The sequence below is a fragment of the Pollachius pollachius genome (genome assembly GCF_949987615.1).
Source record: "Pollachius pollachius genome assembly, chromosome: 12".
Classification (NCBI taxonomy): Eukaryota; Metazoa; Chordata; class Actinopteri; order Gadiformes; family Gadidae; genus Pollachius; species Pollachius pollachius.
The window spans coordinates 8,565,956-8,581,611 of record NC_136945.1 but is presented as its reverse complement, the minus strand read 5'-3'; the positions used below and the strand labels follow the sequence as shown (position 1 = coordinate 8,581,611).

Below are 15,656 nucleotides of genomic sequence, written 5' to 3'. Positions count from 1 at the left end.
TTGGTGTATTTGCAATGAGTATACTGGTCCCAACCAAAAGGCACTGGGTTTGATTCCCAATTTACCTGCTGCTTCATGATCTGATCTGATCATGTAGCCTATGTGAAATAACTTTGGATAACAACTGTCACCGGATGATTAAAAAGTAGGGGGCTACATATGACAATTATAAATATATATATATATATATATATATATATATATATATATATATATATATATATATATATATACATATTCATAAAATTTGCATGCATAATAGTAGACCAGTGGCAAGTTTCATGTTTTGAGTCTGAGAGTCCACAAACGCAATTTTCTGAAGTACTAACTACTTGCTAAAATAACATATCAAAACCACTTCTGTAAGCCTTATTTCAATTTATATGAGGTTTAACATGATGCATTTGTTCCAAAATGCAGTGTGGTTCTAATGGACAGAAATAAGACGGGTAACAAGGTCTATCTGTGAACTGACATATAGGATTAAAAATAGCCAATTTACGCAAGCCAATTATAACCCCACATAAATAGGCCCTTTGTGAAGAGCCAAGTTGATAGCCTTTATAATCTGTCAAGAAGATAGTTTTAAGAAGTTAGTAATTTGTCATTGACATAAATACAATCTATTCCCTGTTTTGGCGATTTTCTTTTCTGAAATTATCCATCAGTCTATGAACCTTGAATGAACAGACATTTTTTATGGAGAAAACATGTCCTCAGAACAAGGGCACAACGCCACAAGTCAAATCAATTCTCATTCTAAATGTGTTGCCTCTGTCCACCCAATAAGTTGATTGTGATAGAACATGAAGGTTAGGGTTTTTCTAAACGAAGGATCCGATTTCTTATTCCCCATGTAGAATTGTCTGTCGCTGTCTTCCTCGCCAATGCAGCAAGCTTTATTCTCTCTTTGGCCGCAGTCCTGTTGTCTGGGAAAGCCGGCTTTCCCTAAGCACTTTAGACACTTCGCTGTTTTATATGGCATGGGCTCTGAGGATGTTTTGGTTCTCTATCTGCAGAAAATGGCGGATGGGGACTGAGTGGAAAGCCTCTACAATAGTTATTCATTCATATCTGATAGTAGTCTCGTTGAGAAAGGATGCTCGTGCAACCATCGATGGAAAAATGTTCACGTTAGCCTGTGAAGGTATTTTTATTCTGAGGATCTCTTCAGTCTTTTCGACGCTATCGTAGCTCAAGTCTGACCAACGTAGTGGCAGATGTAGCCCATGCCAATTAAGGCTCTTTTACGAGCTAATCTTTTGTCATTGTATAATCTAAGCTGTTGCCATTTAGGCTATCCAAGATTCAGTTATAATGGCATTTGTGATTTTAGAAAATATTAAAACTAGGTGATTCTCCCTGTTTGTGATGTTGATGCATCATGTAGATGCTGATTCTGAGGGTCTTCATTTAGGGAATAGTTTTGAGTTTAGATTAAATTGGCAAAAACCACATGGGACAGTGTGATTTAATTACAGATTTAATGGCGCAAATGTAAACCTGAATAGGTAGGCCTACATCTTTATGAAAAATTAAACATATAGGCTTATATTAATTATATTCAAATGTAGTAGCATTGCAAGATGAGCAGCATACATACTCAAGACAAAGAGTTTAGAACAAAAATATAACAACAATAACAGTATGTTTAGATTTCGAAACTAGACTGATTATTGATTAAGCCACATTTTGTCAAATGTGAGTATGTGACTGTTCACTTGGAATTGTAAGTGGTAGGTATTAAAATGCTTCCAAATATCTTAAATGTCTGCCACATACCATACAATATACTGTATCCCGGGTAAGGCCAAGCCTGTATAACTTGTAGTGACCAGCCTTGGACCACTAGGGGCTGCTCTACTACCGCAAACAACCTCATAGCGTGGTTTTTAAAAAAACTATTTGGTCGGTTTTACTATGTTACTTAGCACATTCTTTAAAGCAACTCTCACTGTAATATCTTGAATTAAAAATATTGGTATGATTAGTTAAGTCACTTTTGGTTTAAAGATGTCCTCGGATCAAGGTGATGTGCGCTTATCTCCTCAATGTATTTCCCTGGTCACAACCTCCCAAATTAATACATCTAATAGGGACACAAGAAAGCCCTACGTTATTAAAAATGTCTGACTAACTGATGTTTCGTAATAGAGCTCTACAAGTTATTTATAATGTTATGTACTTCTGCTTTTGAAAAAAGAAAAAAGAAAAGGGAAACATAAAGGCGAAACTGCCCCAGGGAAGGGGATCATGGTCAGTTGTAGATAAAGACCACTAGGGGGCACTTCTGTTCAGCTCTAGTTTAAGATGAAATTTCTCCGGAATACTTCTCATCCAATATTAATTATTCTGAATCTGCTTCAGATGTTAGAGGTTAAGTTTAATTACTACAGATGAATTCCTGCACCACGGTTTGAGTTACGCTTTCGACTGGCTTCAGTTTGTCCCTCAACTCGTAATAGACCACTAAAGTAAGGCTTGGGTTATCCACATTCAGTTGATTTATATGTTCATGAACTAATAAGAGTGTTATCGATAATACTAGTTATTGTTTTATGGTGGCTCAAGACAAAAAGTAAAATTTATAGTAGTAAATTGGGTATACCATTTTGATATTTCCCTATATGATTTACAGAATGCTTTAGACATTAACAGGATGCTGTTAACATGTAAAAAAAACATAGCTGTCTGTATTATTCTAGACTGCATTCTAAAAAAAGTCTGCACTAAATATTTGTATCATTGGAAAATGTCTGAAAAAAGAGGCATACAGAGCGAGAGAGATACCAAATACTTGTACCATGTAAAGCATGCGGATTGGGTGACGAGGGGCAGAGCGTTCCCCGGGGAGCTGACTGGGGAATAGCTTGCTGATGATCCAGACGCAGCTATTAAAGGATCGCAGCTCTCCTGAGTCATCCCTGTGGAAAGGGACTAGTGTAACGTAGACTTTAGCAGGTGGAGAGAAGGTGGCCAGCTCTGGACCAAGGGAAGCAACAAACCCTACGCCACGATTCTGTGGTTTGATTACAGTTCCACAATTCAATCAAATCGTGAAGAAAAGATGGCAATCGGCCAATTGTAATTTGTGTGTGTGTTTCAAAATAATATTATGGAAATAAGTGATATAGCAATATAAGCCATAAGGGACCAAATTAAACTCTACAGGGAAATGATTTATTGTTTGAAAAAGCGCTATGTCTGCCCTTCCCATTTGTTAACTCTGTTAAATAAGCTTCTGAACCACACAATATTCCACAGTGAAGTTAACATATTTTATTTCTTTAAGTGCCATTCATGCATATTGGGGAAAGGGGCGGGATGGGCGGTGGTATCGACAATTTTAATAACACTTGAATTATTTATAGCACTAAACCAATACAAAGAGTAGCTGTGTCACCTCAATGGACAGCAAAAGTAATAAACCGTGCAATAACCAAAAGGACAAAAACAAGATAAACGAGGGAAAAAACTGAACAAAAAAATAACAAATACGAGAAATGACAAAGACAAAATCAAAAAAAAACAAACAAAAATATATATTATCAACATTGAAACACTGAATGTAGAACCATAGTACAGGTAAAAGGTAGTGTCACACAAAAAGCCAACGCATTTTCATCACATATATACAATATAGATATATACATACTGTGTCACCCTCTGTCTGGACAATAACAAAATATTCTACTTTTTTTAAACCCTCTTCTCGTTCTTGAATACACCCCACCCCTCACCTTGATGCCCCACCCCAAGGAGGGGAAAAAACGGGATGATTGAAAAGACATCTATTTACAAGAAGCACTACATCACACCAGCACTGAATAAAATAGGCCTCAATCAGCAGTACTTGTTGGCAGTTCTCTCCGACATTGTAACAAGGCCTTGTTTCTTGTTTCTTCGTTTCTTTCCCCAACTTATTGTAATCTCTCTGGCAGGTACAACTTCAGCTGGATAATATAACTAAAATATTATTTATTTTTTTAAGTGTGTTATGTTATGGAACCAAATTTTCTCACACAAGCACACATTCGCACACACACAACTAAAATAACACATCATTTGATTGCATTCCAGTCTTTGTCTTAGCTTTTCCCTTTTCGTCACATTTACTTAAATCCTCCCATGTGCTCTGCTTGTCGATTAGCTTCACCCGGCGAAAATGGACCAAGTTTGACAAGATACTCCCATTTTCCTTTTTTTGTCCACAGTTTCCAGGTTATATACATTATAATTTTCCGTAATATTATAATTCCTCATCTTTCCAAAGTGCAGTCCGTTGGTGGACATGACTGCTACACCCACATTTTAGTGACTTAATGAGAATAATCCTTAAAGGTTTTGCCAAGTCAACCGACAAAATATGGTTGAAAGTGTCTGAGAATTACATTTTGGCAGTGAAAAAGAAAAAAAACGTTGATCAACAGTTATTAAAAAAAGAACTAAAGACAAGATAGTATAACGACTCAAATGCTGGGTCAAATGCATGAAGAGCTGAATTAAACACAACAAAATAACGTAAGTCAACCTTAGCTTAAAATCTGTCTTTGACATTATACTCCTTGCAGAAAACTTGCCACAGTAGGCCTACAGCTGGATTCTGTCAATCAGAAGGGCTGTATTACCACCGGCATGATTTTAGGTCATAGTTGTCTCTATATCTGCTCCGAAATGATGGTTCCATTAAAATACACCAAGCATTGGACCTAAAAAGTGCCTTCCTTAAATGAACAACAATGTGTCGATTTAAAAACATAATTCAAAAATAAAATCATGATTGTCTTCCATAGATGAGAACTATTGTGACTAGGGCAGTCTCTCACTTGCTAACATACGTATTATGGAGGGATAAAAGTAAGAGGTTACTGATAGTGTGCAAAGAGCGTATAAAACACTTGGTGCCATCCAGCTGGAGCTATTGATTGAGGCCCCGTGCACTACCGGGACGTGATCATGACAGGTTTTCCAGCCCTGCCACTCGCCTTGCTGTTAATGCGCACTTTTCCCACATTTGCAAAAGAGAAGAAAAAGATGCATTTTTTCAAACCTTTCATCCATCTGATTTGTGCTCACAGATAGCATAGAAACAGTTGTCACCATCAAAGAAACCCTTTTGAATTACAAAACAAATGACAAAATTCAGTCACACACACACACACACACACACACACGCACACACACACACACTGTATCAAGACTCACATTCTGTATGTTGCAATGATTGTACATTAGCTAAATATGAACACATCAATCATAACAACACACAATTTCTTTAGTGGGAAAAGGGATGTCGCTGTAATTTACCTCTCAGATGTGACCATAACACATGAACAGTAGAAGCATGTGATCAATTACATACAGACATTGAACAAATGAAAGGTTATTCCAGATCTTACAGACCACTTTCTCATCAACCATATATTCAGTGATCCCCAGTTGTGTCCTCACCGGGTCTTACAGGATCTTTAAGAGCAAACAACATTACAATCGAACCAGAGGCACAGCTCTTTCTGATTGGCTGAAATTGTGTCAGGTAATATTACCCGCCGATAATATTTCGCTTTGAATCGTCGATTGGGGGTTTGGTTAGGTTAGGTTGGATTTCAGTGTTTGGTTCGTCTTTAAACCTAGTTTACTAATCACTCCTCTTTCCAGCCCTTATCATTCAACTATTATTCCATTGTTTGGCATTTTTTATCAATGACTTACAACATTTAAACAATAAACCGTCGTTCCCAAGGGATTCTCACATACCTTACAACCAACGTCCGTTCTTATGTTTAGCAAATGGGCTTTGGTAAAAAGGTTATTTTTATCTTCTCAGGGTTAAAGATGCTGTAGGAAGGATCCACTCATTGTAAAGAGACAGAGCAGAACATAAAATCGCAAGATCTAGATTTTTTCTTTTTACTAAACCCAAGAGTCCCATCCCTCTCTGCTCCTTCCCTCCCCCTGCCTTTCAGAAGTTTTGACTTCACCCACTTGTGTGACAGGTGAGATGGATACCTTGATCCAATCAGGGAAGAGAGTCCCTGATTTAAATGAGCTGGGAGCAGTGTAAAATCTAAACTGGCTCATACAGACACAGGTATTTGCACAGAGCATTTCACTCACTAATAGCTGAGGGATGGCTGTGGCATACCATTAATTAATTAACTAATGAATCTAAACTCAAATTACAGCTCCTGAATCTTCCCGACAGCACCTTTAAATAATGCGGACTGCAGACTTCTTACTGAAGAGACCAGTCTCTTCAAACAACCCAGACCGACTCTGAGAGATACTGAAGACAAAGAAGGAAATACTGCCAGTATATGCCAACGGTCAGCTGTATCCAGCATACCTTGAAGTAGCGGTTACTAAGTATATGGTTGTCTCTTTAATTTACCATATATATGGATATATATATATCAAAGCCTTTTGAAAGCACATTGAACACCCTGTTCACAAGATCAGTCACTGTAAACCCATCATCAAACCAACTCAATCCCCATTTGTGTGGGGGAGGGGGGCGGTCGAGAAGAGGGGGAGGTTTGGTGGATGCATTTGTCACCCCCAAAAACACATATTTCCTTTGATGTTGTTTTCTTAAAAAGAGGCAAATCCAAGAGGCAGGTGAGGTCAAGGTTAACACAAGGAGGGTTTTTTTTCACGTTTTTTTTTTTTTTTTTTTACAAGCGTAACCAGTCACTCAAATCACACAACAGTTAAAAACAGGCGGGGGGGGGGGGGGGGGGGCAGGAAGAGGGCTGGGGGGCCGGAGGGCAGAGGAGCACATGTTTTTGTATTTTCTTTTTTTCTTCTTTACTCAGACTGAATATTAACGTGTGCCGCTTTCCTTTAAAACAAGTACGTAAGCAATCACTTTAAACAAGTCCACCGCCGGGATGATGATTGTCTTCAAAGTAACAATATTCATTTCTTTTATTTTGTCGTTTTATGGTTTTTTTTTTGTAGGTTTTTTTTTTCGATGTTTCTTTGTTTAAAAAATTGTCAGGACTCTGAGGTTCTCTCTCTCTCCCGCTCTCTGTCTTTCAAGGTCAGAAAATGTCCGAAATTCCCCCTGTCCAAGAGGAGTGGCTCCTCGCCGCACCCCGCTCTCGTGCGGCTGCTCAGCTCAGCCTGTGGCTTTCACCTCCGTCTCCTCCGCCACGCCTCCCCTCCTGTCTCCCCGGTCCTCGTTTTCTGGAAGAGGGAGGCGCAGGAGCAGGAGGCGAGGTGGAGCGGGGAGACGGGTCAGGGTAAGGGTAAAGGTGGGGGGGGGGGGGGGGGGTTAAACGATGGAGTCCCAGTCAAAGTCGTCCTGGATGTCGTCGGCCTGCATGCGGTGCATGGGGAAGTTCCGGCTCGGCATCATGTGCTGCTGGTTCATCTGAGTGTGATGGCCTGAGAGAGAGAGAGAGAGAGAGAGAGACACACAGATACAGAGAGAGACAGAGGCACAGAACACACATTTGTGAGAGGGACAGACAAAGGGAGAGAATGAGAGAGAAAAAGCGTTAAGTATAAACTTAAGATACAACACAGTCATCTTGAAGTTATGAGTCCTCATGATAAGTCGCCGTGGTTGCGTTAAAGAGCTATGGATGATGAGATATGGAAAATAAGGTGCAATGGATGATGCACTTAGGAATCGTGGCACCCGCGCCCACCTGTCATGGCGGCTCCTGGGCTGCTCATGGGCGTCATGTGGGGGTAGCCAGGTGGGCCCATCATAGACATGCTCTGTCTGGAGTCCATGTACAGGTTCCCTGTTGAGAACAACGGCAGGTTTACACTAGTGTGTAAGCAAACATGTTAAAATCGTAGAAAAACAAAATCGTATATAGCCAGATTGACACTGTAAAAATGACTATTCTTCTGCTATTTTCTTGTTCAAAATGGTTAGAACCAGGGATGGAACCAGGGATGGAACCAGGGATGGAACCAACGAGCTCTACCGACTCAGCCCCTGCTGCCCATAGCTTCTAACCTTTAACCGGATCTCAAAATGATAAGCCAATACTCGTGCTCTTTGTATTGCTACACTTGTTGAAGGGCAGATTACTGATTAACCAGGAATGATGAACAACCAGTGGTGAAACATCACAGAAAGTTATTTATGTTACATTCCATTATAGAAAGTGACAGAAAGAACATGACCTTATTTTTTCAGATAGCCGATTAACATCTGAAAAGGAAACAGATTAACATGTCCATCACTGTGTAGCTAGGTGAAGATATCAAAGAGTCAGGTATTACCTGTGTTGAGGTGCTGACTGGGTTTTGTGGAGTGCATGGCGCCATGGCACACAGGGGGCTGCACTGCCCCTTGTGGCTGGATCACGCCAGTGCGGGCAAAGAATTGGTTGATGGATGAGCAGAGGTCTGCTATCTGAGTGGGCTCCAAGGACCAGTTGTTCAGCTCCGCTTGTCTCATGCTCTCCTTCAAACCTGCGTTGTGCACGTTTGCACATACACACAGGCATATATGCAAATTAGGAACAATAAAAACAAGCTCACGCACACACACACACACACACACACACACACACACACACACACACACACACACACACACACACACACACACACACACACACACACACACACTCACATAATCAGCGTCGGCTTATTATTCCTTTGTCTGGGAAAGCATTTTTCTTCTTGGGTGGTTTTTCATCAGACAGAATACGAAATAGTAAAAAGAAAATGCATCTCAAAGCACAGAGACAGTGTGATGGCACAATGAGATCCATAAACACCTCGATCCACTGCTAATAAATCTGAAGTGTGTATAAATTCATTAAGTTCATTACCCTTTTGTGTGTGATATTTAAAACATCCTACCTTGCAATCCTAGACTCTAATTGGATAAACTGACCTGCTGAGCTTGATGTTTTGGTAATTAAACTGAAAGGCGCCAGTGATTTAATTGAAAAGCTCTGTTTAATTAAACTCTTAATCAACTTTACAGTTAACACTGCAGCACTCAATCACGTACTGGTCCAGAGCAGTGTGTCGGCTCTGAGCACGCTCAGTACGCAGACTGTACAGTGCTTTGGTTCCTCGGTCTCTTAGGACAGTCTAGTGTCTTGCACACATTTTTCTATAAAGGCTCCAGCCTACACCGAGATCCAGGGCAGGTTTAGGCTATGTATTGCAATCGGCTGCTATGTATTGCAATCGGCTGTTACGTTTCCGGCAGAATATATATTATTGACATGAACGCGGTGGCGTTCAAAGAAATTTTGCAAGCCACTGGTATGTCTTGAGAGACCTGTTCCTAGGTGACTCAATGAGATGCGCGTTTGTGTGGTTAAGAAATCCTTCCTCCTAGCAAATGCCGTCGTTTTTTAGCGTTGGAGTGATGCAAGAAATACATAAAAGGGGAAATGGATCTGAGATGCGCACCTTGGAAAGGTGAGAGGTCAACATCCGCCCAGTTGTAGCTGCTGGCGATCCGACAGCTTTCTTTCAGTGCGTCTAGATTGGGGTACCAGTCTGCACACACACAGACACACAGACACACAGACACACATGATCTATCAGAATGGCCAGTGCATGTCTCTACATTCAATAGTGCTCCCAGCGTTACCTGTGGGGATTACTGTAGGGATGGGGTAAACTTGTTTGTTTGAAAGCACAGCCCTGGGGCTGTAAACATGGCTGTTGTTCTAGGATTGGCTCTCAAAGTGACATTTCATTTTGAGGCTAAACACATGAACAGAACATAACAAAAATAATTGTTCATGTGTTTTAATGTTTTAATACATAATCATTTAGTGGTTGGTGACCTAGTGCATTTTTCTAAATCAGTTAATTATGCTTTCATTATTTGCTAATCCTATTTAATCCAAAGAGAATGTATGTACTCGCTGTCCTGCGAGTCACCCTGGACAAAACCCTCCACTAAATGGCTCATATTATTATACTTTTTCCTTTTATGATTTTAAAAATACTGGCGTAGTGTTGTTTGGCCACCAGGAGGTGCCAGTGGACTCCAGTGATTTGCTTGGTGTGGGATTGCAGCTTTGCTTTGTTCTCATCACACACACACAAAAACACAAAGCAGGGGAGATTTACCCCCGATCAGCATTCAAAACCCAATATTAATGAACACTCATCCCAATCCTCTCTTGAAACATGTTTACTTTCTTTGTGTGCCTCTGTGTGTCCAAGACCTAGGTCATTAAAGGCCAAAGTGATATCAGGGCACCAATAAAGACCATATTTCTCTAACAGATTGTCATGAAATTGATATTGATAGTGATAGGATATTTCGTTTTTTTGGTCTTCCACCATGAGCACCAAATGAATGAGAACTGGAGTAGTTATGTTGTGCTGACGAGATAAAGCCTCACACGGGGACAAAATACGGACCGAACTAAACACATCCATCGAATCTATCCAAACAAGTAGCCATAAAATCCATAACTATATATATATTTCCAACGTCGCCCCGTTTTCGCCCTCATGGAACAAAGACATCCGCCGACACAGGTGCAGGAACAAACACACAGGGTGGGCGGTGTACGCAGGTATGAAGGGAGATTGGGGGGGGGGGGGGGGGCACGGGGGCCGCAGGTCGACGGGGGGCGCAGGTCTTACCCGGGTTGCAGGCCATCTGTTGCTGGGCAGGATGGGGCTGGTGGGAGAGGCTCTGGTGCTGCTGGCCGTGCTGCCCGTGGGTGGGGTGCTGCCCGTGGGTGGGGTGCTGCCCGTGGGTGGGGTGCTGCCCGTGGGTGGGGTGCTGCCCGTGCGTGGGGTGCTGGCCGTGCGTGGGGTGCTGGCCGTGGGTGGGGTGCTGCCCGTGCTGGGTGGGGTGCTGCCCGTGCTGGGAGTGCTGTTGGTGTTGGTGCGGATGCTGGTTGTGCTGGCTGTGCTGGTTGAGGGCGGCGGCGTGCTGGGAGAGGTGCTGGGCGTGCGGAGAGCCGTGGCCCGGGTGGGAGAGGGGGACCTGGGTGCCGGCCGCCGTGTGGTTGTTGGCGTGGCTGTTGGGGTGGCTGTTGGGGTGGCTGTTGGCGTGGCTGTTGGGGTGGTTGTTGGACAGGTTGTTCTGGGTGCTGATGGCGCCGCCGCCGCCGCCGCCGCCGCCGCCAGGGGAGTGTTGGTAGGAGCAGGAGTTGTGGGTCTGCTGGGGGGACTCCGACTGCATGCCCATCAGACCTGGAGGTGGAGGAGGGTGCACGGGGTCAGGAGACACACACAGACACACACACGGTGCTCCCTCGCTAGTAGAGGCAAGCACACCGTGCAGCGGACTTAGGGCCAGAACCAAGTGCACTGCTGGGTTAGGCCAGCTCTATTTGACAAACCACTCCAAAAAACCCACACCCAGTCTACTGTTCTTGTTTTAGCGTCTTATTAAAAGCATTTGGACTGGGCTTCCCCAGTTCAGTGGAGATAGATACACAATAGAGAGCAGCAGCAGCCCTGCTGCAGCAGCTGAGGGAGTGACTCAGCATTCCTAGTGTCTAACAAGCCTTGGCTGTCATCAAACTCGCTCCTTCTACCCTTTCTCCTCTATTCCCCCCCCCCCTTCCATTTCTTTACAGTCCATCACGTCGCTGGCTGAGCTCAACTCTCATCTTTGATCCCTCCCGATCATTTGTGAAATGCGAACTTAGCGGGAAGAGCACATACATCTGCAATCCCAACGGCAATCAGCCAAGCAGAGCCAGGGCGAGAGTCAGACACACAATGAGAGAGGGAAAGGGATAGAGAAACACAGGGAGTGAGAGGGAGAGAGAGAGAGAGAGACAAAGACATACAGGGAGCGAGGGGGAGAGAGAAACACACACAAAACACAGAGACAGAGAGAGAGAGAGCACATAGACACATTGAGAGGGGAGAGACGGAGAGAGCGATCGAGACAGAGTGAAAGAAAGAGAGAGAGACAGCAGTCAGAGACAAAGGGGGACAAAGCGACAGAGGGAGAGTTTACAGATAGAGACACCGAGGGAGACAGAGGGAGACAGAGACAGAGAGAGGGTTGGCCTAAAGAGCCCCCTCCTAGCGTCCTTCAGGGCTTTGGCACGCTAAACCCATTTCGCTGGAGTGCTTTTAGAGCCGCGCTCCAGCCCCTGCCCGCCGCCAATCCTCCGCAATCGGCGCGCAACACTCACGGCAGGGGTGACAAAGGTGCATCTCTTATCGCCGCCGAAAGCCCATTGTCCAACGGGGGAAATACAGAAAGCAATTAACGCGGCCCCAGAATAATAATGCAAGCTCATTACCTATTATCAAAGCCGGTGAATTAGCTCACTGTCTACGGCGGGCAGAGTGTGAAATCCCCTCGCCCGATTATTTACGCTTTTTAATTGCTAGGGCTTGTCCTGCGAAGAGATTTCACTTGTATGAGGCGTGCAAAATACAAAAATAGTACAAAATAAAAAATGAAAAAAGGTAACAACTTTCAACTAATGAAACATAGATGGTAGATTAAAGGAGGGCAGTGCTTTGAAGGCATTAGCATGAAATGCATTTGATTTGTGAAAGTAGGTTAGACAAGAAAGTGTTTCGTCTGCGCGGCTCGAGCTTTTCGAGTGGCCCGTGTTTATCAGTCAATCAAATTATAAAGCAAAAGGCTTTTCTTGCCGTTGCTTAGAACAGGACAGAACAGTCGGGCTTTGGGTGAGTGGCAACCCACCGTTCCTGTGTGATAGGCCTGCATCATCATAGACATTAACATAGGAGCGACAGGGAGCTGTCATTCCAACACATCGAGATTCCTTTCAACGTCGTCTTTGATGAAACTGACTCAATCTTCCCCAGCATGCACAAGATAAGGACATGTTAATGTATCCGTATACTTGTGTGTGTGTGTGTGTGTGTGTGTGTGTGTGTGTGTGTTTATGTGTGTGCGCACATTCCGCCACGTTAACACACACACCATGACACTATCCTGAAATACACTGATGTACTTCTACTACTACAGCAATATCAAAGGTTGTTTTTCAAAAAAATTAAATGTGAGGATTTTCCACCTGCTCCGATAGTGGCGCAGCAAAACATACTCCATGGATTTGCACTATAGCCCAGAATGTCTTTTAAATACCTGCTCGCTGAACTCAGCCAACATAATTAGTCCCAAAGGAGCCTCCTCATCCTCAATCGGCAGGAAACACACACACACACACACACACACACACACACACACACACACACACACACACACACACACACACACACCACCCTCAGGTTGAATTATTTTGTAAATTATCTTGTCCCAACGTGTTCCCTGGGCAAAATTGATTTAAAACACTTAATTTTTACGCCGCTCTAATGAAAGAAATATATATGCAATCATTATTACATATTTACAAAATATACACGCCGCAATGTGCTTCCCATTGATAAATGACGCTTTGTTCGTTTAGAAGACCCTCACCCTGTTGGCTGAAGGACTGCTCAAAGACGGACTTGTAAAGGCTGCGGAAGGAGGCACTGAGATCTTCAAAGTCCGAGAAGAGGAGCTGCTTGTCCCTCTCCGGCATGCTGTACTGAGGCTGCTGCTGGGCCTGCTGCTGGGCCTGCTGCTGCAGGCCCATGGACTGGGACACGGGCTCTGGAAGGCTGGACACCTGGAGACAAGCCCGGACACAGACAGGGTTACACATGTGACTGCTGGACATCAGACCTGGCCTGTAAAATGGGCAGTGGGTAGTATGGTTACATTAATAGATGCAGGATGTACGAAACTACAGCATCCCGGACGCGACTTTAAAGGGAGATGTCGTGGAGGTGTAACGAGGGATCTATTACAGTATATATCCTGGGGGGGTTTCCCTTGCACTTACATCATACAACTGGATGAGGAGGCATTTAAACTAAGGCTAGAGCATTCGACCAATCACTATTGAGTACAGGAAAGAACGGTCTTCCCCCTCTAAATACACTGATGTCCATACACAGGAGAACCCTTGCCTCAGGAGACCATGCATCACACATAACTTCAACTTAGTGCTGAAGTGTGAAACGATCACTGGACGATGGACAGATTGTTGATAGCCCAATCATTGTTTTAGTCATTGATCAATTAAAAGCAATTGCTTCATATAAGCAAATATATGGTATCTTCTAGTAGTTTCCTACTAGTATTTCACAGTTCTTCTTGGTTGTTCATCAGACACACACATGGACTCCATTATTAATTGTAAACAAAGAATGAATAATAAATTAAAAGACCAACCGATTCATTGACAATGGGGATAAGGAGGTCTTAAAGCGTTAAGATGATACTAATCCAAGACGCACTCTCTCAAGTCGACAACGATCCATTCAAGTGGTTTGACCAATGCTTTTAGTTTGACAGTTCATCGATTTCTACAGAGCTCTCAGCCACTCTTCAGAGAGGGGAGTGGGGTTTGACCACCAGACCCAGTTGGCTCGCCCAGCACCAGAGAGAAAGGGGAGAGAGCGACTCAATTAGACACAAAGCCGATACTCAGGTGCGAGAGCGAAAATATATTTTAAACAAAATCAATAGCAACGCCTTGTACTCATAAGCACTCTTTTTTTTTTTTTGGTGGGGCCATTTATTGTGTGGGTGGTCAATAACCCGCGCCGGCCCCCCTGCTGTGAGAGAGGGCCAGAGATGGTAGGCCTAGCCTCCAGCAATTAGTGAGGTCTAGCCGGTTCACAGCAGGAAGAGCGACGCTCTGCGATGCTGCACAAGCCGAGACCAGTCGAGGTCTTCTTCCAAGGTCCTGGCATAGTGAGACTGGCTGGGCACTCTGATACACTCAGATATTTTTCTTTTTGTTTCCCCCCCCCCCCCAATCATTCTATTTTCCCAAGCAAGTAGATGTGGGTATGCTGTCGAAGTGCGTGGCTCTCAGTCTCGCTTGGCAGAGTGAAGAGGGATATAACAATGCAGGAGTGTCTGGGGTGAGCGAGTGAACGAGGCAGAAAGCCTGCCTCTGCTGAAAGAAAGATAGAGAGAAAGAGAGAAAGAAGGAGGTAGGGAGGGAGAGAAAGACAGCTAGCCTGTCTCTGCTGAATGACAAAGAGCGAGAAAGAGAGAGAAGGAGGGCGGGTGGGAGAGAAAGACAGCTAGCCTGTCTCTGCTGAAAGACAGAGAGAGAGAGAGAGAGAGAGACGGATAGAGCTTGTGAGGGACAGCAGGCACGAGAGAGAGACAGTCTGCCTCTGCTGAAAGACAGAGAGAAGACAGAAAGAAGGGGGGAGGGGGAGAGAAAGACAATATCAAAAGCTATCCTGCCTCTGCTGAAAGACAGAGAGAGAGAGACATAGAGAGAGACAGAGATAGAGGGATAAAGCGACAGCAGGAACGAGAGCGAGAGAGAGAGAGAGACAGTCTGCCTCTGCTGAAAGACGGAGCGAGAGCAACAGAGGGAGGCTGACAGAGAGAGAAGAGAGAGAAGGAGAGACAGAGGGAGCACATCCATCAGGTCGGGGCGATCGATGCCCGGCGCCTGCAGCGGGGAGCTCCTCTCGGATGCGGGTGGACCACACCAAAGCGGGGGCATCTCTGGTGGGAGGACATCAGAGGCAGCAGCTTCTTTGTCTGGCTTCCAAGGAGCGTGCATGCCTGCCCCTGCCCCCCCATGCTCCCCACGCTCCCCACGCTCCTTGCCCCTCTTTCCTTTAACCCAGTCCTTTCTTGATGTTGCACACACATTGACGCAGACAGGTCCTGCCTGAGCACC

The 15,656-nt window shown here is 44.1% G+C and overlaps 1 protein-coding gene across 1 annotated transcript in view; it reads right to left on the bottom strand.

Moving 5' to 3' along the window:
- Window positions 1–3,274: 3,274 nt before the first annotated feature.
- The window catches only part of foxj3 (forkhead box J3), a 73,915-nt gene continuing 61,533 nt past the window's right edge, over window positions 3,275–15,656 (bottom strand). The window contains exons 7-12 of the mRNA XM_079747934.1: window positions 13,376–13,568; window positions 10,594–11,151; window positions 9,397–9,486; window positions 8,245–8,436; window positions 7,656–7,754; window positions 3,275–7,389 (exon numbers count right to left, since the gene is read on the bottom strand). Of these exons, the coding sequence (XP_079604060.1) occupies window positions 7,277–7,389; window positions 7,656–7,754; window positions 8,245–8,436; window positions 9,397–9,486; window positions 10,594–11,151; window positions 13,376–13,568 (1,245 nt within the window). The 3' untranslated portion in view covers window positions 3,275–7,276. The remainder of the gene's footprint in view (window positions 7,390–7,655; window positions 7,755–8,244; window positions 8,437–9,396; window positions 9,487–10,593; window positions 11,152–13,375; window positions 13,569–15,656) is intronic.